The 24966-nt window shown below is 40.7% G+C and overlaps 1 protein-coding gene across 1 annotated transcript; it reads right to left on the bottom strand.

The window, feature by feature from the left end:
• Nucleotides 1-6171: 6171 nt before the first annotated feature.
• Nucleotides 6172-7675, bottom strand: CCL8 (C-C motif chemokine ligand 8). The gene is made up of 3 exons (XM_023192881.1): nucleotides 7594-7675; nucleotides 6786-6903; nucleotides 6172-6370 (listed from the first exon to the last, which is right to left on the bottom strand). Exons 1-3 carry the CDS (start codon nucleotides 7667-7669, stop codon nucleotides 6265-6267), a joined length of 300 nt encoding a protein of 99 aa, XP_023048649.1. The 5' UTR covers nucleotides 7670-7675; the 3' UTR covers nucleotides 6172-6264.
• Nucleotides 7676-24966: the final 17291 nt, after the last annotated feature.

The following is a 24966-nucleotide window of genomic DNA, read 5'->3' as shown; positions in this document are numbered from 1 at the left end:
AATTAATGTGCACAATCAGTAGCCCCTCTAAACACCAACAGCGCCCAAGCTGATAATCAAATCAAGAACTCAACCCCTTTTGCAATAGCTGCCCATAAAACCAAAATACTTGGTAATATACTTAACCAAGGAGGTGAAAGACCTCTACAAGGAAAACTACAAAACACCGCTGCAAGAAATCACAGAAGATACAAATGGAAACATATCCCATGCTCATGGATGAGTAGAATCAATATTGTGAAAAATGACCATACTGCCAAAAGCAATCTACAAATTCAATGCAATCGCTATCAAAATACCAACATCATTCTTCATAAAACTAGAAAAAGCTATCTTAAAACGTATATGGACCCAAAAAAGAGCCCACATAGCCAAAGCAAGACTAAACAAAAAGAATGAATCTGGGGGCATCACATTACTCTATTTCAAACTATACTATAAGGGCACAATCACCAAAACAACATGGAACTGGTATAAAAATAGGCATGTAGACCAATGGAACGGAATGGAGATCCCAGCAACAAAGTTAAATACTTACAGCCAACTGATTTTTGACAAAGCAAACAAAAACATAAAGTGGGGAAAGGACACCCTATTCAACAAATAGTTGAGGGTAACTGGCAAGTCACATGTAGAAGAATGAAACTGGATCTTCATCTCTCACCCTATTTAAAAAAAATCAACTCAAGATGGATCAAGGACTTAAATCTAAGAACTGAAATCATGAAAATTCTAGAAGATAACATTGGAAAAACTATTCTATACATTGACTTAGATGAAGACTTCATGACCAAGAACCCAAAATCAAATGCAACAAAAACAAAGATAAATAGATGGGACTCAATTAAACTAAAAAGCTTCTGCACAGCAAAAGAAACAATCAATAGGGTAAACAGACAACCCCCGGAGTGCGAGAAAATCTTTGCAATCTATGCATCCAACAAGGACTAATATCCAGAATCTTCGAGGAACACAAACAAATCAGCAAGAAAAATACAGACAATCCCATCAAAAAGTGGGCTAAGGACATGAATAGGCAATTCTCAGAAGAAGATATACAACTGGCCAATAAACATATAAAAAATGCTCAGCATCACTAATGATCAGAAAAACGCAAATCAAAACCATACTGCGATACCAACTTACTCCTGTAAGAATGGCCATAATCAAAAAATAAAAAAATAAAAAATAGACATTGGTGTGGATGTGTTGAAAAGGGAACACTTTTACACGGATGTTGGGAAAGTAAATTAGTACAATCACTATGGGAAACAGTGTGGAGATTCTTTAAAGAACTAAAAGCACAACTACCAGCAATCTCACTACTGGGTATCTACCCAAAGGAAAATAAATCATTTTACGAAAAAGATACTTGCATGTGCATGTTTATAGCAGCACAATTCTCAATTGCAAAAATATGGAACCAGCCCAAATGTCCATCAATCGAGTGGACAAATAAACCGTGGTGTGTGTGTGTGTGTGTGTGTGTGTGTGTGTGTGTGTGTGTGTAGTATGATATATATATATAATATATGTGTGTGTGTGTTTATACCATGGAATACTATTCAGCTATAAAAAGGAATGGAATAATGGCATTCACAGCAACCTGGATGGAATTCGAAACAATTATTCTAAGTGAACTAACTTAGAAATAAAAAACTAAATATTGTATGTTCTCACTCATAAGTGAGAGCTAAGCTATGAGGATGCAAAGGCGTAAGAATGATACAATGGATTTTGGGGACTTGGGGGAAAATGTGGGAGGCGGGTAAGGGATATAAGATTACACATTGGGTACAGCATACACTGCTCAGGTGATGGGTACACCAAAATCTCAGAAATCACCATGAAATAACTTATTCATGTACAAATATAATAAATTTTTTTAAATGGCAGCTGGGATTTTAACAGGGATTGTGTTGAATCTATAGTTCAATATGGAAAGTCTTGGCATCTTGATGCTATTACATCTTCCAGTCCATGAACATGAGATGTCTCTCCATTTATTTAAATCTTTAATTTCTTTCAGTGATGTTTTGTAGTTTTCAGTGTACAACTCTTGCATTTTCTTTGTTAAATTAACTCCAAAATTGTATTCTTTGATGAAATTGCAAATGAAATTTATTTCCTTAAAAAATGAATCAATAAAATGGAGATTGAGGTGAGGACCTGTGTGCAAATGGTTTACTTGGGAAGGGACCTCAGGCTTCAGGACTGAGGAGGCAGCAGAATGAGATTAGGAAGGAACAGAAGCCAATACAATTTGCATTAGCAAGGTCAACATTGTGGATAGTGGGAACTTATTCTCCCAGGACAACCTGAGAAGCCCACAGAATGACCCACAGAATTAACCACTGGAAAAAGGGAAGGCAGAAGCATTTAAACATCTGACTTCACACTTCACCATGGAAGGTTACCACGCAAACTGTTCACTCTCCCACACTTCTGAGCCTTGGACAAGTGTGCAGCGGAGTCAACTCCTGACCCAAGATGACACCCAGGAGAAGCCTGGGGACAGCAAGTGAGAAGTGAGAAGAGGCAGAAAGCAGATATTGAGTGAACCAAGTGAGTCATGGACTGCCACAAATAGTCTGCCTTAGCTGAGGGTGAAACCGAGGTGAGCCTAAGAGGATGTATGTCAGCTCTGAGTGACCTTTCCAGGTCTTGCTCCCAGTTTACCAGACAGCATAGCAGGGTACAGATCTGAACCAGTTTATGGAAGGATGTGGATTTTTAAAACACAAATATTCAAGTCAGGGCACATAAAACAACAATCACTTAAATAAGATGACATGTTACTTAAGATGTATTATGCTCATTGTCATTTGAAATGTAATGACATAAAAGCAAAGTACAGCTGGGTAAAATTTGAGAACAACAAATTTGTGTCTTTTTCCTGTGGTCTGGGGTCAGTTTTGTGTGAGTCTTCATGCCTTTAGAATTTGGAATTTGTGGTCCAGGATTTCATGAAACCCAGGACCCACATATCTGCGCCCAGTTGGCCTTGAAGCTATTGAAGAAAGAGGTTAGAGTTGGATGGAGCTTTTTTGTGAACTCTGCCTGGGAGGTGCCCCTCTAGTCCATCTGACACTTAGCTGCTGTATTGCCCCTGGAACTGTGGGTGTACTACTTTGAACTTTAATGGAAAGCTTGTCTCCAAATAAGGAGTATCTGACTTAGATGTGTTTTTCCAATAAGCTAGGCCCTGGCTGCCTTTATGGTTTTAATCCTAGGAACTTTACTTCCCCACTCTACCCCAGACAACAAACATGACCTTGTTTCTAAGAGACATGGCTCTAGAGCTGGAGGGACTTGTGTAGTCATCTGCTAGATCCCCTCACTTCCTGCCTGTGATACAGTATGATCCTGATTTTTGGATGGGACATCTTAATGCTGAAGGGAAAAATTATGTCACCCTAGGTGACCAAGAGAGTTAAGGTTACTTTTAGGAGCAGAACCCAAGTCTCTTTCTTTTCTATGCTTCCAAATGTACTGGAATTGTGACTTCTTTACATGAACATTAACAGTAAGCCCTGCAGAGTTGGTTCAACAGTACAATAAATTTGTTTGCCTTAGACGTGTTTTTCCAATAAGCTGGAAGAATAATAAGATCTGGTATGTATGGCTCAATATGGCGGGTCACATGTTTGTAAGAGGATTCAGCTAAGCTCACTAAGTATAGGGGAATCTTGACCTTAAGAGGCTGTCAAAAAGAAGAGGTCCCATGCCTTTAAATGCATGCTTGCAAGTTCTTGGGATTGGGGTTGGGGATAGAGTGATGGAGATTATCTCAATCCTTTTGGGCAGCTATAACAAAATACCTTAGACTAGATAACATATAAACAAGAGAAACTTGTTGTTTATAGTACTGTAGGCTAGAAAATCCAAGATCAAACTACCAGCAGATTTGGTGTCCTGCAAGGGCCTTCTCCTCATAAATGGAGGTTTCTATGTGTCCTCACATGATGGAAGCAAAAAATAGGATCCTTCAAGCCTTGTTTACAAGAGCACCAGTTCCATTCATCAGGATGGCACCTTCATGATCTAATCACCTCCTAAAACCCCCACCTCTTAATACCACCAAAATGGGGATTAGATTTTCATGTGAATTTTGGATGGACACAAACATTTAGAGCATAGCAGAGACTAATTAATTCTGTGCCTCAGACCTACTAACCCTTTAAATAGTTGCTTTGCATATCATATCAAGTCTGTCTGAGAATTCTTCCCAACTTCACCCCCACTACCACCCTGTTTCAGGTCTTCATGATCTCTCCTGCACCACTTCAGCCTCCTGCTATTAGGCCCTCCCTCATCACTCTATCCTGCACTCAGATGCCAGGTTATTCTTCCTTATGCTTGCCTCTGAATGGGCTACTCTTCTCCTCTGCAATTGCAAAATTTTTAATGAGTCCTTATTACCTGCTAAATTCCCAATCTGAAATTCAAGAACCCCTGCAATCTGGTTCCAACCTTTCTTGCTAAAACCCTAACTCCTCCATCTTTTTGGAGTCTGGCTGGATGGGACTCCTCCCTCTATCCCACTACCCTCCTCACCCTCCTGCAGCAGCTCTGAAGAACCCTGTGTGTTTGCTATCTATCACACACACCATCCCTCAACGCCAGTCGTGTTGAAGACTCACCTTCGATAAAAGCCCTGAGTGGACCTGGGCTATAGACATCTAGTTTCCTCTTAGGCCCAGATTCACTCCTGGAATATTTATTTATTTATATTATACTTTAAGTTCTAGGGCACATGTGCACAACGTGCAGGTTTGTTACATATGTATACATGTGCCATGTTGGTGTGCTGCACCCATTAACTCGTCATTTACATTAGGTATATCTTCTAATGCTATCCCTCCCCTCTCCCTACTCCCCACAATAGGACCCGGTGTGTGACATTCCCCTTCCTGTGTCCAAGTGATCTCATTGTTCAATTCCCACCTATGAGTGAGAACATGTGGTATTTGGTTTTCTGTTCTTGCGATAGTTTGCTGAGAATGATGGTTTCCAGCTGCATCCATGTCCCTACAAAGGACATGAACTCATCTTTTGTTATGGCTGCATAGTATTCCATGGTGCATATGTGCCACATTTTCTTAATCCAGTCTATCATTGATGGACATTTGGGTTGGTTCCAAGTCTTTGCTATTTTGAATAGTGCCACAATAAATAGTGCACACATACGTGTGTGTGTGTCTTTATAGCAGCATGATTTATAATCCTTTAGGTATATACCCAGTAATGGGATTGCTGGGTCAAATGGTATTTCTAGTTTTGGATTCTGGAGGAATCGCCACACTGTCTTCCACAATGGTTGATAGTTTACAGTCCCACCAACAGTGTAAAAGTGTTCCTATTTCTCCACATCCTCTCCAGCAGCTGTTGTTTCCTGACTTTTTAATGATCGCCATTCTAACTGGTGTGAAATATTACTTGGTTTGAGAATTAATTAGATGGAGAAAACCCTGGGATTATGGAGAAAAGTTTAAAGATCATTGCAAGAGATCAGGAGAGAGACTTTGTGCAAAGGTAGGTGTCTCAAGAAAAGGCAGTAGAGAGGCTAGCGAATAAAGGCTGCTGAAGTTAGGGACTAGAGTCAAAGAGTTGGAACATCCTGGCCTGGTCCCACCAAGTTCTCTGGGAACCTCGGTTGAGCTCAGCATGGCCAAAAGACATTCCTGAATAATGGCCCCTCCATGCCCAAACTGTCACCCATGATGCCCAAAACTCACTCCCAGCTAAATGTTATCCCAAGCAGAATAAGACTAAGTAGTTTTAAATTACATATATTTTTCTTTTTTCCAAAATGCCATAGTTATATACAGTAACATTAATTTCAACAACAGCAGTACAAAGCACACATTTGACTTATAGGAGGACTGATTGCCAAAGAGTACCAAAGCGTTTCACCTTGATGATCCATTGGAGGACCCCACAACACTACAGACAGGTAGGAGGGAGAACAATGACATTTTGCCATAAACTTAATGAGCTCATAGGAACACAAAAACAAAAACAAAAAACACATCACCAGGACTTTGTATTTTACATTCACTGGGATGTATGACAGATAGAGTTAAAACATCAATAACTTAAATATAATTAGATATTATTTAAGAAATATTATGCTTTAAATTATTTAAAAATAATCTCTTTGTGGATGTTATAATAAAATAGTGTCACACTGCACCTGGGGAAGGTTGGGGAAAATAAATTAGGTTTTCTTCAGGCTCTGACTCTCAGTCCAGGTATGAAGGCTCAAGGCTTCAGATTTTGAAACATTTGGTCCAGATGCTTCATGGAATCCCTGACCCATCTCTCCTTGGGGTCAGCACAGACCTCCTTGCCCCATTTGGTCTTGAAGCTGTGGGGGAGAGAGGGCACAATTAGATGGAACATTTTGAAGATCCTACCCAGGACCGTGGGCCATTGGTCCCTAGACCTGATCCACCCTTGGTCCTTAGGTGAAGGTCCCAGACCCGGGAGAGAAGGGATGGAAAGAGTGGGAGGAAGAAGCGCCAGAAGGAAGCTCTGCTCTTGCTGTCCAGGTGAAACCCTCCAGATTCCTGGCTAAAGGTATTGGGGTAGTTTCACTAAGCCCCTAGAAGGGAATCCTAGAGCAGTTATGGACTCCTTCTCATGGGCTGAGTTTCTCTGTGGGGTAGAGGGGTCCTTTGGATAGATGTTATATGCATCTGACTCATGTGGACATGAATCCTGACTTCTCTATGTTGTCCATCAGAACTTTTGAACGGGGGTGCCAGGCACTGTCCACTCACATCACAGCTTCCTTGGGACACTGGATGTTGGTGATTCTTGTGTAGCTCTGCAGCCTCTGGATAGGAATTTTCCTATGGATCACATTAAAGCAGCAGGTGATTGGAATGGAAACTGAATCTGAAAGAAATTTTGCAAAGAATGAGACATTTAGGACTCACTGCAAGTGTGCATTTGTAAGGGAAAAAGGAGAAGGAAGGAGAAGACCAAGAAATCACCATCCTAAGTTCAGTGTCTTAGTCCAGATCCCAGAGATAAAATGTTACCTGTGAGTCTCTTTCCTCTATTGAACTATGGGGCCCCTCATTGTTGACTGGGTATGGAAACATTTTGAGTAACAAGTTAGTCCTTGTCTACTAACCCAACACTTCTGACACTGGGAACATAAGTCCAAACACCTTGCTTCCCAGTCCTTCATCCTCATGGGCTTTAGAGCTAGCCTATGCCGTATGTTGAGATTCCTCTGGGTCCTTATCCTCTTTACACAGCCACTGTTCTGGAGGTACACTGAACCATGACCAAAATTTGAAGCTTCAAGCAATAGTTTCTTTCTCTCAACTACTGCCTGAAATGTCCTTCACACCCACAGTGAGAAACAGTTCTTCCTCCTGCATCATTTCCCCAAACAATAGGAGGGTTGTTGCTGTAGTGACTCCACTCTCTCCTCCCAAAACTGGGGTCAGGGAAGATCAAGGGAACCAGCCTCAGTGACCTGAGCCTTTAGTTCTGGTTCTATTCCTAATGAGCTGTGACATAATGGCTCTTCTTAATTCCTCTTTTGGTCTCCCCTTAAGGAGGGAGAGGTCTTACCTGGCTGAGCAAGTCCCTGTGGGCTGAAAGTGGCTGCCATGAGCAGCAGGCACAGAAGTGCTGCAGAAACCTTCATGTTGGAGGGCAAGGTTTCTGGGTCGTTTTCAACCTCTCTGTTCCTCTGGTAGCTCTGCCTGCCTTTTATAGGGAGCAGAGAGCCTGGGCAGGGTCACAGTCAAGGAAGGATGAAGTAAGACCTTCCTTGAATATGCTGAGTAGGCACCAGATCCTGGGATAATTTCCAGATAACAAAAGAAGGAAGTTGTGAGTTTCTATCTTTTGCTTAGGCTCTGTGGAGCAGAGGCTGCAGGGTATGGGATTGTGCTCGGCAAAGTGACCTCATTGAACGATTAAGGGCTCTGATTTCCTTGAACTGTAAAATTATCTATAAGAAAGGAAGAACGGAAGCTGACATCATGGTGGAAGAGAACCTAGGAGGCCAGGGGTGGGCCCTAAGGCTTTGCTGGTGCTCTGCATGACACTTGAGTCACTTGCAGTTCTAAGCCAGGCAAGCTCCTTTAGAACCCAGCCACAGAACCTCGGCAGAATGACAGAATCCTGGAACAAAGTCTTAATGCCCCGAAATCTTACTGTTGTAGAGCATAAGAACTAGACAGCACATGCTGGTCTCATAGCGTGGTGGTTTCCAAACATTTTACTTAGATGCTCAAGTTTCTTTCCAAATGAAATTATATGGAGAAGTCCAATAGGTCATGGAGATTCAGGTGGAATGGGTCCATTTGCAGAAGGCCTTCCAACTCTCTTGGTTCACACACAGTGGGGCTGTGGGCGGGGCGTGGCAAGAAGGAACCAGGTTTGTAAACCACTGACCTTATGTACTACCCCTGCAGGCCTGATCTATCCATCATTACAATATCATATGAAAGGTTTTCCTGCTTTAAGAATTCACTGTATTCTTCTACTCATCCTTTCTTCTCTACAAAAATCTCTGGCTACCACTGATCTTTTTACTATCTCTGTGAGCTTGTCTTTTCCCAAATGTCATATACGTAGTTGGAATCATATGGTAGGTAGCCTTTTCCGACGGGCTTCTTTCACCAAGCAATATGCATTTAAGGTTTCTCCGTGCCTTGCTGTGGTTTGATAGCTAATTTCTTCCTTTCTTCTTTATTCATTTATTATTTTTACTGTGGTAAAAATGCACGTACCTTAAAATTTACCATCTTAACCATTTTTAAGTGCATAGTTTAGTGGCATTAAGAACATTCACACTGTTGTGCAACAGTCTCAATAACTCTTTTCATCTTGTAAACAGAAATGCTATACCTATTGATCTCCATTTTCCCCTCCCCCAAGCCCACCATTTCTACTTACTGTTTCTGATTTTGACTACTCTAACTACCTCATGTGAGTGAAATCATATAGTATTTTTCTTTTGTGACTGGCTTATGTGATTTAGCATAATGATCTCAAGGTTCATCTATGTGGTAGCATATGATATGCTGCATATCCTTAAGGCTGAGTAATATTACCTTGTATGCATAAAGTACATTTTATGTATCCATTCATCTGTTGAGAGTTCTCTATTCTGTTCCACTGACCCATTTGTCTATTCTTTCACCAACACCACATTGTCTTGATTCATGTTTCTTAACAGTATATCTCGAAGTCTCGAGTAACAGTATATCTCGAGTAATGTTAGTCCTCTGACTATTCTTTTTAGGTGCTCTGTTAGCTATTCTGGATCTTTAACCTTTCCATATAAACATTAAAATCTGTGTGTCAAATCCAAAAAATAACCTGCTGGGATTTGGACTGGGATTGTGTTGAAGGTAGAGATCAAATTGGGAAGAACCGACATGCTGACAACATTAACTCCACCTATCCATACACATGAAATGCTTCATTTACTTAGATCGTCTTTAATCTTTCATCAGAAGTTTGTAGTTTCCCTCAAATATATTATACATCTTAGACTAATTTCTAAATACTTCATTTTATTCGTGCTAGTGTAAATAGTATTGTATATTAATTTCAAATTCTAGTTGTTCATTGCTGATATACAGGGAGTTATTGGATTTTATCTATTAACCTTGTATCCTGTAGTTAAATTGCTTAATAGTGGCATGATTTTTTGTTGCTGATTCTTTGTGATTTTCTACACAGACAATCATGTCTTCTGCAAATAAAGACAGTTTTATTTATTTATTTCTAATCTGTATGTATTTTTATTTTCTCGTGCTATTGTGTTGGCTAGGCTTTCCAGTATTATGTTGAATTGGAGTGGTGAGAAGAAACATCCTTGCCTTATACTCAATCTTGGGAGAGAAAGTTTCTAGTTTCTCACCATTAAGTATGAAATTAGCTTTAGGTCTTTTTTGGTGCACTCTATAAAGTTGAGGAAGAACCCCTCTATTTCTCATTTGCTAAGAGTTTTTTTAAAAATCATGAACAGCTGTTGATTTGTGTCAAAAATTTTTTTCCACCTATTGATATTATAATAAGATTTTTCTTCTTTAGAAAGTTGATCTGATGGGTTATATCAACCAGTTTTTGAATGCTGGATCAGCCTTGCATACCTGGAATAAATTCCACTTGGTTGTAGCTTATAATTCTTTTTTACATTGTTGAATTTTATTTACTAATAGTTGAGAATTTTGTTCATGAGTTTGGTTTATAGATTTCTGTTGGTTTGTAGTTTGCTTTCGTTGTAATGTCTTTAGATAATGTCTTTAGATGATGTTAGGGTAATTCTGGACTCATAGAATGAATTAGCAAGGGAGGAGGGGGGACAATTACAAAATTTGTTCCTCAGGAATTCTCATTGGTTTATAGCAATAACACGGGTTAGTAATTGGCAATGTATTGTTGAACTATAGGGTGTATATCTAAAATTTCACCACCAAATCCAAGATTGAATACTGCCTTTTCAATTAATGTGTTTAGATTTCTCACAAGACAGTAAGTATTCTCCAATAATCTTGAACTTTAGAAGCTCTATGGGAGTTCATATCAATCACTGCACCATAATTAACTTAAGAATGTGTTTCTCTATAGTTGGGAATCATACCATTTCCATTTTTATGGTTTTAAACAATACTTGTGGAAAAGCTGACATACTATAACATTATTATTAATGTCTTCATTTAATTTTATAGCCAAAGAATTAATAAATCAAAATATGTGGATGTTGTTAAGGCTTTTAATCAAATGAACCCATTGCTGGAAAATTTGCCCCTTCACTTAAATATGAGTCTGTTATTCTTAAAAACATTTTATAATTGCTAAGAAGAAGACATTTGTCTTGTTAAAAGACAAAAGAAACCTATAGTGATAGAATAGTGGTTCCTTTGCAGGTATGGGCGTCATGAGGGAGTCTTTTGGAAACCAGGAATGTTCTACATTTTGATCAGAGTGGTAGTTGAATGGTTAGCTACACATGTAAAATTCATAAAACTCTACATTAAAATACTGTACTTTGCTGCACAGTATGTTGAATTATACTTCAATATAAAGTAAATCTAAGAAAAAAGCTCACCATTATTTTGCTTACATTTTATTTTATTTGCTTTTTAATGTGTAGGTTAGTTGCTTTATTTTTTCTTGTGATTAATATACTCCTGTTCTAAAATCAGGTGACTTTTTACTGTTTTGATTCAGAAGAGATTTTTAAACATTTACCTCATGAATTTTTCGTTTATTACAATTACTATGTGAACTTTTAACAGTAAAGAATTTACAGAATATGGAACATGTGTGTCATTAGGATTTCCTTTAATCAGAAAGGAAACTGAGTTTCTCCAGGATGGCAACTTTTTAATCATTTTAAGGGATGGTTCTCTGCCAGGTGTACTGTGTGGCACTGATATGAGTGTGTGCATCGGGTGGGAGTATTGGTTTGGGGGTGGAGTTTGTGTACATTTTTCAAGCAACAATAAAGCCATTATCTTATGTAATACCCTGAGGACTTTGTTAATTTCTCCTCTGAGCTGACTTCTTATGAAAAGTGCATCCACGCACAAACAACAGAAATAGTCGTGAAAATTATAATTATTGAGAATCAGAAAAGGCTAGTAAAAATAAAGGGAATTAAGTGTCAAGGAACTAGGGCCTAGTCTTGATTTGACCAAAAACCTGCCCAAAGTGGCCTTGGGCAAGTCTTATTGACTTGGAGATTCGCTATCCTCATCTGTGAAGTATGGGGTTTTGACAAGTTTTGTGATGACAAGTAGTTTTTGATTATGTGCCAACTTTATGAATTGGTGATAGATGACTAGAAAGTTTTGTTGTGAAAATAAAACAATGAGGCATTACCTTGGGTTTTTGAATATAATGCTGTGATTGATTAGTGATGTGTGCTATTAGTACAGTAATAAGAAGTGGTACTATCTACGTAACCTATTCCAGAATTAAATAGTACTTAAGCTCTTCTCTAACTTGATTTATTTGTGATTGTCTGCAAAGAATCAAATCGGAAAGCAGAGAGGCTCGGATGCTAGGAAATGTCAGAGAAGCATTCTTGGCTGTCAGTCTAGGACAGGCAGAATAGCATGATGGTTAAAAGTCTTCATTTGGATACTGGGAACACTGGTTAATATCTTTGTCAGAGAAGGCTCAGATTATTTAACTTCTTTATATTCCAATTTCCTACCTATTCTTTCATTTTCTTGTGTGGAAATGGATATTTATTTTTAGGCATTTTATGAATATTATCTGATACCCAAAACTTGCTTTGAAGAGTAAGTAGCATATGGTAAGTGATCAATAAACTAACCGTAATCAATAGTTAAGTAAGGTAGGTGTAGTGTCCGAAGATAAGTGGATATAGATGTGTTATAGGGATGGGCCTTGGGGAATATTTGTGCTGTGGATGAAGAAAAAAAATGTGTCGCCCAGGAACGGGAGCAAAGTGAGACCCTGGGATCCTGCCATGAACCAAAATACTGGACGGGCTCTGGGAACTCAGAGGGAATGAACGTCAGATCAGTGCTAACAGATGCCAAGGGGCATCAGAATTCTAATTCTGCGGGGAGTTTAGGAATCTCAGTTGGCAAGCCACTTTGATTATGCAATTTCCCTCTCTTGTTTTATTTTTAAACTGAATTTGAGAAATCCTTATGTAAAAAGTTAAAACGAAACTTTAGAGCATGCAAAATCAGCAGCTGTTCTGTCCAGTGGCCTGGCTGTGTTGTTCAGAGAAGAGATCCCTCTGCCTTTCCTGTTTCTTTTCTCTTTGTTGGCTTCCCCATAAGCAGTTTTCTAAGGCAGACTTGACAACTATGTCAAATAGGACATATAGGACAAATATGTCTGTGGCTCAGTGGCTAATGGTACAGAGCCTGAGATCAGAAACAACTGTCTGTGAATGAAGGGTAGGAAATGTATACCTTGCTATGGAACCAGACCTTCTAGATTCTTACCTGGTTCTCAAGGAGTGAAATTAGGTGTGAGAACATCCTGGGAAGCAGAATTTCTGCTTTCATTTTTCAGCTCTGCTCCAACTGTCCTTAATGATCACAATATTATAGAATGAGTTGAAAGAAGCAGTCGTATTTAATTTATTCAAGCATTTCCCTTTACAAATGAAGCAATAACAGAAGTGGAATGATTTTTTTTGTAGGTTGTGCAGCTACTTCATGACAAACTAGCACTGGCAAGTAGGAATGTCAGAACAAAAGCCACCACGCAATTCCAATTAGAGGGCAAGAACCAGGCAGAAAACTTGTAGTGAGGTGCCCAGAAACCTTAGAGACTCTCCATGTTCTGGCCTCTTCAGACCTGCCTCCTGGAATATCCAGAAGCCTGGGGCAATTATTAATAACACAGAAGAGATGCCTTAACCCACACCCAAACACAGAGTCAGAATCTTCAGAGATGAAGCCTCGAATTCTCTGTTTCTGAAGTGTTCTAGGTGACCAGGTAATGTTTAACCAAAGCCATTTTGGGAGTCATTAATCTAGTTCAAATGCCTCATTTACAGATGCATAAACTGAGGCACAGAGTGGGAAAATGATTTCCCTAAAGTCACTTTGACAATTTAGTAAAGAATCAAAACCAGAACTCAGCAACGGGGTCACCATGCTCAGTTACATATTGGACTACTTTGTTTGGTCCCTGGTACCTGGTAGGGTCTTCATTGTAATGGAGGCTCCAGAATCTTTATTGTTTTGCCTCTGTAAATTCATGTTACAAGGATAAGCAATCCCGGGCCCAGCTGGAATACAGATGAATAATTTCAAGGAGGGGTACTTAATATGTCCCAACAAGGGAGGATGAATAGATTCTGCCCCGACTTGGGAACACAGAATTTACTATTTCAAGCTCTTGCATCACCAGTCCCCACTCAATGCCTAATATTTGCTTGGCACAGGGGACCTTTTGAGACCCAATAAACTGTACAGGGATGTCTATTCTCCTTTGTAACTCTCTGGAATCAACTGGAATTTTAGGATAAACTCTTGAATGAAGTTTTGGTATGCGGCTGGATGTAAGAGGGAGAGGTGGGCAGAACTGTTTTATTGTAAGAACTAAGAAATTCTCGCTCTGTCGCCCAGGCTGGAGTGCAGTGGCGCAATCTCGGCTCACTGCAAGCTCTGCCTCCCGGGTTTACGCCATTCTCCTGCCTCAGCCTCCAGAGTAGCTGGGACTACAGGCGCCCGCCATCTCGCCCAGCTAGTTTTTTGTATTTTTTAGTAGAGACGGGGTTTCACCGTGTAGGCCAGGATGGTCTCGATCTCCTGACCTCGTGATCCACCCGTCTCGGCCTCCCAAAGTGCTGGGATTACAGGCTTGAGCCACCGTGACTCCGTCTTAAAAAAAAAAAAAAAAAAAAAGAACTAAGAAATTGTCTTGATGACAGTGAACTGTCCAGTTGCCCCTGGGGCTTTGGGAGTGCTATCGGCATGTACGTAGAAGTCTCCTGGCCTGCCCTGATGGTTATTTGGGCAAATATTGCATAATCCTGGGTTCCTGGCTGGCATGGTAGTGTAGATTCTGGTTACTGTCTTCCCTTGCTCTGTCTCTGCTGGTGGCCATGGTGATGTGGTCCAAGACACACATTTAAGGACTAGGGGTGAAAATTGAGTTTGTTGAATCCCCTCATTTCCTAAATATACAGATTATCATCTCAACTTTATTGATGGAGCAGCTGAGGATGACATTAGGGAATTGATATGCTAGAGGTGAAACAGAGCACACAGGGGTCTGGTTGTCCAGGCCAAGCTCTTCCCAGTGCCCCTGGTTTCGAGTGTAATGCCTGGAACAGTGTGTTATGGTTTGACACAGCATAATGTGGGCTGCTTCTTATCCAGATTTCAAGAGTTTCCTCACCAGTTGCAGAATAGAAGGTTCTACGCTACTTTCTCCTTACTTGGGCTGCTGGAGTCTTTATCACTGGACCATCCCTGGTCATTGGCAGGTGAAAGAGACATGGACTCTTGTCCCAGCTCTTAAATGCATCTGCCTGGAGGGACACATGCTACTTCTGTTCACATTTTATTGCCCAGAGTGGACCACACAGGTCGTTGGTTTTCAAGATGGCCTGGAAGTGCAACCCTGACCTGTGCACAGAAGAGTAAGAACTGGAAATATCAGACATCTCTAATCACTACCAGATGTTCCATGTTATCCATGTCAGTTTAGTAACTTTTAAGCCTTGTGATGTTCTTGGCTAAACAATTTCTCATGCTTTACATTCAAATAGTCCAACTCATTTATCAAAAATGTCTTTAACTTGAGGCAGGGTGATGGGTCTAAAGCATTTCATAATATTTAGTGCACTCCACAGCATTCTAAATAAAACATTAATTTTGTCAACATAAAAACCAAACCCACAATTGACTTTTATCTAAATGTCAGAGAATAGTATTAATGATTCCACAAGTTATTCATATCAACTAAATAAAGTGGGAAATTATTATAAAGCCCTCAATGACAAGGTGTTAATTGGTACTCAGGGTGGTATTTTTACTTCATTATTTATTAAGATCACAATTAAGCTCATCAAGGCTAACAGCCTCTAGGTTAATATCTGTTAGGCACTGTGAAGGAGTCATTGCGCAAATAAATGTTCCACATCACATACAAAATAGTCGGTTTTGTTTATATCACTGTTTTTTAGAAACTGAAACCAAGTAGTCTACTTGATTTATTAATATGATTAATATGCATTATACTCCAGAGTAGCATTCTGAGTCAAATAGTGTTTCATTTTCTTTGTGTGAAAATTAACAGTTCATTTCTATTCTATGTTTTTAAAGATAAGAAAGTACAATATGAAGTCAATTGTAGAGTCTTTAGGTCAGTATAATAAACATTAGTGTGTTTAGACTACATGAACTAGTTAAAAAAATGTAAAACATCTCTCTCAAGGCACCTGCCAACGTGTGTAGCGTGTAGCGACGGACGGCTGTAGCGTGGTGCCTGCTCCCACGTGTGCGTCCAACACTTGCCTGCAGAGTCCATGACAGAGTCATTCCTACAAGAGGAATCTTCAAGAAGAAATTGCAACTTGAAGTTTCCAAGTAGCCCCATTTTAGCTGTGTGGTTTTAATTAATTAATTAATTTTAGAGTCGGAGTCTTGCTATGTTGCCTGACTGATCTCGAACTACTGGGCTCAAGTGATCCTCCTACCTCAGCCTCCCAAAGTGCTGGGATTACAGGCACCCACTACTGTGCCCAGCTCCAGCTTTGTGGTTTTAAATTTCACTGCTTTTCCCATTCTAATTTCTGAGATTGGTCTAATCATACATAACTAAAGGAGATAAAGTCTTTTTTAATTGAAATGTGGCTGCTGCAATCTGCAGAAATACTGTGTCTCTTTAAGAATCTGCCTTCAAAAGTCAAGAGGTTTCTATTTCATTGGTGGAGGGTACTACGCTTCCATCATTTACCTGAAGTATTTCCGGGATGTGTGCTATTGCTAAGAACAGCTTCTGAAATGTTTCTGGCATTGCCCCCAACACAGAATGAAGTACCTGAAGAACTTGTAGTAAATTTTAATTGGTTGCATTTCCCTTGTAGAAAACATAAAATATATTGTTCCCTAAATGAAAGGACAAAAATGTATCTGCATTTATGGTAGTCAATTCATTCTGCTTCTGCCTGGACTCTCTCGGTTTTAGCAGTGAAAGTCCAGTGTCCCAAGAAACTTCTCAGTTCTGGGCAAATCAGGACAGTTGGTCACTGTATCTGTGCTTTAAACACTAAGATTGGATCTGGCTGCTATATTTATTTATTTTCTCCCTTTCCTCTCTCTTCATCTCAGTCTGTGTGTATATGGGTGTGTATACACATATGTGTGCATATATATGTAGATAGGTATGCACATATAAATATACAAACATATACACATCCACATATACATGTATATAAATACACACATACATGGACATAATGTACATGTGATTATATTTACAGCTTTTTTCACTTAATATACTTAATATGAGTCATACACTCTCTCAAGTCATTAAGTATTCTTCAATTGCTAGAATTTAGTGACTTCATACTGCTTCATTATAAAAATATGTCATACATAATTAAATCATTTCATTATGATTAGGCATATAGAATTTATATTTTCATTTAAAAATAATTTTAATTAACATTATTTTGAAAACCCAAGTTTAAAAATCCTCCCCCATATCTTTACCGCTGTTGAAATGTGAAGCTTTAGTAGACATTGCCATATTGCTTTATATAGAGTTTTTACTCAGGACAACATTTATTAGCTGTACTAGGCAAATAAAGTACCCCTTTGGCCAGGCACGGTGACTCACGTCTTTAATCCCAGCTCTTTGGGAGGTCAAGGTAGGTGGATCGCCTGAGGTCAGGAGTTCGAGACCAGTCTGGCCTACATGGTGAAACCCTGTCGCTACTAAAAATACAATAATTAGCCTGCCGTGGTGGCACATGTTTGTAATCCCAGCTCCTTGGGAGGCTGAGACAGGAGAATTGCTTGAACCCAGGAGGTGGAGGTTGCAGTGAGCTGAGATCGCACCACTGCACTCCTGCCTGGATGGCAGAGTGAGACTTTGTCTCAATAAATAAGTAATCCCTAAAAGTTCACTCCCTGATCGCTGGAACCTGTGACTCTGTTACCAGGGATGAGGGGGTGAATTTTTATCATATCTGCTTTAGATAACGGCTAACTGGGAAAGAGTTAGAGAACAAGAGAGAAAAGGCAGAATGGCTGTCTCTTTGGGGAATGCATTCAGGTTGCTAGACCAAATGTCTATAGGACTTGGGCAGTCCTAAGTTTCATTTTCACTTTTCACACTAAGGATCTTTGTGGATGGGATCCAGGGTACAGACCTTGACATGGAGAGATTTTCCAGGTGGGCTCAATCTAATACCATGAGTCCTTGAAAGTGGAGACTCCTTTCTGAGTCTCACCAGAGAGAGGAGATGGAAGAAGAAATGCAGAGTATGAAAGGGACTTGACCCACTGTTGCTGACTCTGAAGATGGGGAGGTGGGCTCTGGGCCACAGAATACAGAGGCTTCTAGAAGCTGGGAAAAGTTCTTGGCTGACAGCCATCAGGAAAATGAACATCTCGGGTCAATAACCCAATAACCCAAAGGAACTGAATTCTGCCAATGCCCAGAGCAATTGAAAAAATGGATCCTTCCCCAGAACTTCTAGACAGAAGCACATTCCTGATAATACCTTGGTTTTAGCCTGCTGAGACCTATGTTCAACTTCTGACCTCCAGAATTGTAACATAATACGTTTATATTGTTTAAGCCACTAATTTTGTGGTAATTTATTACTGCAGAAATAGAAAACTAATACATTATTAATTGAAAGTATACACTACTTCGTTAATAAAAATATTATTTTATATATAGGCAAAACTAACCTATAGTGGTAGCATTGAGACTAGATGTTCTTGTTGGAGGGTATTGACTGGCAGGGAATGTGAGGGAGACTTTGGGGTTTAGAAATGTTCTTCAAATATTGATCTGGGTGGTGATTCCTGGGGCGTATGTATGTAAAATTGATTTTAACTTCTTTGAACTTTATTGTAGGAAACCATTGCCTCAATTTAAAAGTTAGCAGAAAGAAACTATTTCAGTATGAGCTTATTTAAATTTGTGTTTATTGGTTGGTATTTTTGTGTACACGTTCAATGGTTTATATTTTTGTCTGATGAATTATCTGATAGTATTCTTAGCTTAAGAGTTCAATTATTTTTTAAAATTTATTTATAAGAGACCTTAAATCTTCTACTTCTTGTTTATCTGATTATTAAAAAAAAAAAAAAAAAAAAAAAAACTCTGGGTTCATCTTTTAACAATGCTGAAGTTCCAGAACTTGAAACATGTCCCTAACCTCAGGATTTCCTCTTGCAAGAGGGAAATTACACTCTTACAAAAAAGCATCTGGGACTGTCCCTGCCAATTGCTTCATATAACACCGATACAGAGTCAAGTTTTCTTTAGGAATTAAGTTTATATAAATCCCCAGTCCACATGCAAGGCAAGTGTCACACAAAATAAGCTCAGAAAGTTTTTATTCTCCAGTTATGTGGCTTGACACAAAGGTGCATCCAGAGGTAAGAAATGAAAATAGTGGTAAAAGTCAATTACAAGAAAGTAAAGTGGGTTAGCAGAATGCAGGGCATTTATGTCAAGTACCTAATCCCAGCTTGCCTGCTTAGTAGCGATGGGACCTATTTAGATATTATTATTAGGTCCACCTGCTTTGTATATCAAATGCGGAGATATACAAGATCAAGGATGCCAAATAGGTTTTCAATGCAAGTGTCAACTTGAGAGGTTTATTGAAAATGATAGTGAGGCCTTATGTGGGCTATGAGAAATAGTGATGTGATTCTTACTGATACTCTCCATTGGTACAAAATCAGGGAGGAGCCCAATTCTGGGACATGTTGGCCATTTCTGGACTAGGAGATTATCTGTGTTCCTCTCTGTTTGATTTTCCCATGATTATCATCTTGAAATGAGTCTAATCTGAGACCTGGACACTTAGAGCATTAGGAATCAGCAAAGAAGTGTTCTTGTTGTTTAGCTCTAGGACAGGCAGGATAGTGGTTAAAACAATGGACTCTGGAGCCATATTGCCAGGATTTGGATGCCTGGGTGTTTTGAAAGTTTATTTCAGGTTCCTGTGCCGCTGTTTTCCTATCAGCAAAATGGGTGTGAATTAAACTAGTTGACACAGGAAAAGGGCATTGAAGAGTGAGGTGTTAGCATATGGTAAGTATTTAATAAATTCATTGTTACATATATTGATAGTGAGAATATAGTGATCAGAGGATGCTAGGCAGAGACCCAGGATGTGGACTATTGAAGAAGGATTCCCTTAATTGTCTTTATGTGTCCAGATGAAGACATGTGATAGAGATGGAACTTCAGGAATGCCTGCGCTGTAAATGAGGAAGTAAAAAGAGTCTCCCGGAAACAGGGAAGCAAGAGACCCCAGGATCTTCACACGAACCTGAGGAGCAGGATGCTCTGGATCACAGAAGGAACAGGAGAAAGATCCCAGGTGTAACACATACCCAGAGACATCATGCCCAAGTTCTGCAGATGGTTCAGAGCCTACAGTCGGAAAGTCCCTGTGTTTTGCAATTTCCCTTCCTTTGGTTTTGGTTTTAATGTGGATTTCAAAAACCTTATCATGAAAAGCTAAAATGAAACTTAAGACTGCCCAAGTCCTGCAGCTGTTTGGTCCAGCAGCCTGAATGCATTCCCCGGGGAGGTGGCCATTCTCCTTTTTTTCTCTCTCGTCATTTCCTCTAACTCCTTCCTAGTTAGCCATTATCTGAAGCAGATGCAAAAACCTGTTCATAGTTTAGGAGCTGGTGAATGGTGAGACCCTGGTCTAGACCATAGGTTAGTAGTAGACAGGGATCAATTAACATTGGAAAAGAAACGAATCTCCTGCAATGGAAGCTGTTCTCTGTCTTAAGTGATTCCCAAGGAACACAGCAGGGCCAGGTAGAAGCATGTCCTGCGAATCACGAGTTCTGAAGAATGGCTACATTCTTCAGCTGCATCTCAGATTTATTCAGAGATCACAAGGGTCATAGAAATAATGGAAAGGGGCACTAGAAGGGAAAGATGAAGTGCATCACTGCAAATCACACAGCTGGTTTATGATGATCCAGGACTGGAGAGGAAGTGAAAGGTCACACAGGACTTGGGCAGGTCATTCCAAAGACTGCCATGCAAGTTCAAGGCAGTGGGGTCCGAACGCACATGTGAGAGAACAAACGAACCTCAGAGAGCATCAGTGTTCTAGTGCTAGACTGAGCTATACCTTTGTATCCCCAGGAAAACTGGTTAAAATCCTGATGGGGGCACTGTTCCACAACCCAATGTCCTGATTCAGAATCTTGGGATAAGGCCAGGAAATCTGTATTTTCAGAAGTAGTCCTGGTGATTCTGATTCACAGTCAATTTGGAAACTCTCAGTCTAGTGCAAAAGGTAAGCTGGGTCTCGTGGAAGAAAAAATGATTTGCACAGACTTACCTGACACACGGCCTAAAGAAAGAGCTGAGGATGCAATGCTCAATGATGTGCAATGCATACCAGTTTGGTTGCAGTTCCCTGCTGGGAACTGCTGTATTAGAGGCCCCAGCATCTCCAGTCCTTTGAGTTTACAGGTTCATGCTATGGGAGTTGGAGGAAAACAGCCTGAGAACTTCTTCAACATAGAGACCTACAGCACTTACCATTTTCTACCGCCTTCTGCCCAAGCCTTGCTGAGTGCCAGAGGGTCTACTGAGTATCAGTGCATATGGTGATATTTTAGTTATTTTTATTCCAACTCACTATGTGCTTATACACTTGGTTAGAGTTTTAGAGTTCACTCCTGATTGGTGTTTGGAGATGAGATCTTGGTGGCAGGAGAAGTATACAGAATGACTGGATCTGGCATGAGGATGAATGAAGTTGTCTGGTTGATAATTGCTCCCAAGACTTTTGTTGAGTTTGGGGGTGGGAATGGGGAGACTTAATGAAAAATCTGTGTCTAGGCAGGCAATGCCTGAGCTAGGAGTGGGTTCACAGTAATCCAGGTCCCTGGTTGGCACATGAAAACAGATTTGAAATACTTTCCTTTCCAACTCTTCGCTAGCCAGTGCATGTGATGATGTTTGCCAAGACATGGTTCCTAGGGCTGGGAAAATATGTGAGATCGTCTGCCAGATTCCCTCGCTTGCTTCCTGTGACACAGCATTATCTCCATTTAATGGAGAGGAAAACTGAAGGAGAACTTGATATGTCACAATGCTCAGGGAGTCAGTGCCACTCCTGGAATCAGCCACTCCTGGAATCAGCATCAGTATCTCCTGCTTCCCAGGGCGAGATTTTCCAGTGCTCCATGCTTCTGAGTGCTCTGCTTTCTACAGAAGCTATCGTTCACTCCCCAAGACTGGCAGGTATTGGCCCTGCTATTGGTTTTTACTGTTGATGAGGAAGTAAAATTATAGCTAATTTCCATACAAGTGGGTCCCTTTTTGGAAAAAGGAGCTGGCCAAACTCATAGACTGCAGTAGAATCTTGGGGTTATCCAGGAAGAGGAGGCCCTGTCTTTCTGAATCCATGTTTAAAAAGCTCTGCAGTTGGGGCTTACAGGGCTAGTGAGAGAGGAAAGTGAACTTGGGGCTCAGGGTAGGCATGCCTCTGAATACTGCCTTGTGATATTTTGGTAGTGGGTTCTAGGAGCTGGGTCCCTGGGCCTCCCACTCTGCCTTCTTGACCAAATATCTTCAGTAAGCTCCAGCTGACCCCATTCTTCCTGTGAGTGGCTGCCTCTCCTCCACCCCTACCATCGCTTCTTGCCTAGATTATTGCAGATACCTGCTTTCAGGTCCTCCTTTCCACATTCCATCCTGATGCAGCCAGAAGGTCTGTCTTCCTCATGCATACCTCTGATTAGGCTGCGTCTCTTCCTCACTAATTCACACACCTTCAGTGTCTTCCTATGACCTTCAGAACTGAACCCGACTCTCCATGTTGACATTCAAGATCCTCCAAAATGTAGCTCCAAGCTTGCATTCTAAAATTTTAAAATGTTTTTCCTCTTATTGGACCAAATTCCAGCTAGACAAGAGTTCTACTTCTTTCCTACTCTTCTGTCCACCCTAAATTAGCTCAGTCAAACTTCTCCTTTGATCTCACCCCATCATTTAAAAGAGGTTCTGCTTATGCCTCTTCTTCACTGAGAAGTGTAACCTGACCACTGAATCTATTGCCACCTGCTCTTCCTCTGAGGTTTCAATTCACCATTGGTATTCCTCTGAACTTGAGGATAGGTTGAATGGGACTGACTGCAGCCAGGGAGAATATTTCAGAAGCTATTGCTATAGATTGGGTGGGAAAGTTCCCCTGGTTGGAAAGAAGGTGTGGTGGGCAGGAGAGGAAGGAAATGGCTGTGGGCTGATGCTGAACAAGTGACCACAGTCCTTGGTCCCAGGAGGTTGGAATTAGGGTCTAGAATCACAGTGCCAGAGCAGTCTTGTCTGTCTTGAACCTGCATGGAGACCAGCCAAGTCAAAAGACCGTTCTTTGGGATCATGGCCTCCACTTCCTAAAGCCATGCCCTCACCCCCAGCTTCATTCTTCCAGCTTCATCTTTTTCAGAAAGAAAATATAACTGCCCAATTTTATTTTTATGTATTTATACTTACTTATTTATTAGAGAAGGTTTTTGGGAACCAGACCTAAGCCTGTCATAAACAGGCCTTAAAGAAACTGGCCATAAACAGGATTTCTGCAAAAATGTGACGTGCTCATGATGGCTATGATGCATACTGCTAGAAGTTGTTGGTTTACTGGAGCAGGGCAAGGAATGCCTGGCCCGCTTGGGGCGGAAAACTGCTCAAACCACAAGCAATAGCACACTCCTTGAAGTTGTTGGTTTACTGGAGCAGGACAAGGAATGCCTGGCCTGCCTGGAGCGGAAAACTGCTCAAACCACAAGAAATAGCACACTCCTTGAAGTTGTTGGTTTACTGGAGCAGGGCAAGGAATGCCTGGCCCGCCTGGAGCAAAAAACTGCTCACATAACAAGCAATAGCACGAGCGGCCTGTGCCTTAACAACATGTTTTTTTGCTGCAGATAATCAGCCACAGCCTATTTCTCTACTCCTTGCTAAGAATGCTTTGTTTCCCATAAAGAATGCTTTCAGCTAATCTATAACCTATAGGAGTAATGTTTATCACTGGCTTACTGTCAATAAATATGTGGGTCAAACTCTGTGGCTCTCAGCTCTGAAGACTGTCAGCCCCCTGATTCTATTTCTGTGTCTTTATCTTCAATTCCTCTAGCACCACTGGGCTGGGGTCTCCACGCCCAAGCTGGTCTTGGCAGAAGGTCTTACTTTGTTCCCCAGGCTGGAATGCAATGGCATGCTCACAGCACACTGCAGCTTCAATCTCCTGGCTCAAGCAATCCTCCCCGCTCAGTCTCCCTAGAAGCTGGGAATACAGGTGTGTGTCATCATGCCCGACTAATTTTTGTATTTTTTATAGAGAGAGGGCTGTGCCATGTTGCCCAGGCTCATCTCAAACTCCCGGGTTCAAGCGATCCACCCGCCTTGGGCTCCTAAAATGGTGGATTACAGATGTGAGCCAGGGTGCTGAACCAACTACCTAATTTTATAAACAAAATGTTTTCTTGAAAATCCCAGAGCTATACAATAGAGTAGACCTCTTCCCAAAACTGGTATCCTGGAAAGAGCCCAGAGACTGGCTTTGGTGGCCTAGAATTCCAGTTCTGGCTTGTACCAATCTGGTTTCTCTTGAAACATATTCCCATTTTTTAGGGAAAAAAAAATTTCCCTTAAATTCTGAAGGCTCTTATTGCAGTGACTTTCTGAGGGCCCTTATTGATCAGATTGTCCTGGAGGTTGTTAACTTTCCTGAAAGGAGAGAGAGGCCTTACCTGGCTCAGCAAACACCTGGGAACTCATGGTGGCTGCCGGCACAGAAGAGCTGGGGAGACCTTCATGTTAGAGGGCAAGAGTTGGAGGTTTCTGGGATTTTCTTGGCCTCTCTGCTTCTTTGGCTGCTTTACTTAATTTTTTAAACCAAATCATGATGTTATTTTATAGGCCATAAAGAATTAGGGAGAAGAGAGGGAATTCCTTGGCAGAATTATTGTCAAAGAATTATGAGATGAGATCCAAAATCTGCAGAGTAGGCATTGGGTCCTGGGGAGGTTTCCAATAAATGGAAAAGGGAAGCAGTGGGCTGGGACTGGGCACATTTTCCATCCATTGCTAAGACTAATGGGGATGGAATAGGAAAGTGAGGTGCAGTTATGCCCAGCCTAAAAAGAGGAAGTGCTTCGACTTGGATCATCTCATGGGCTGCACTTCCTTTACACTTAAGTGTTTTCTGTAGAAAAGAGAGGAAGAAAGTAAATTGTGGTCATCAGA

The sequence above is a fragment of the Piliocolobus tephrosceles genome, chromosome 16, assembly GCF_002776525.5.
Source record: "Piliocolobus tephrosceles isolate RC106 chromosome 16, ASM277652v3, whole genome shotgun sequence".
Classification (NCBI taxonomy): Eukaryota; Metazoa; Chordata; class Mammalia; order Primates; family Cercopithecidae; genus Piliocolobus; species Piliocolobus tephrosceles.
Note: the sequence above shows the minus strand (reverse complement) of the source record. Positions and strands in the feature narration are given on the sequence as shown.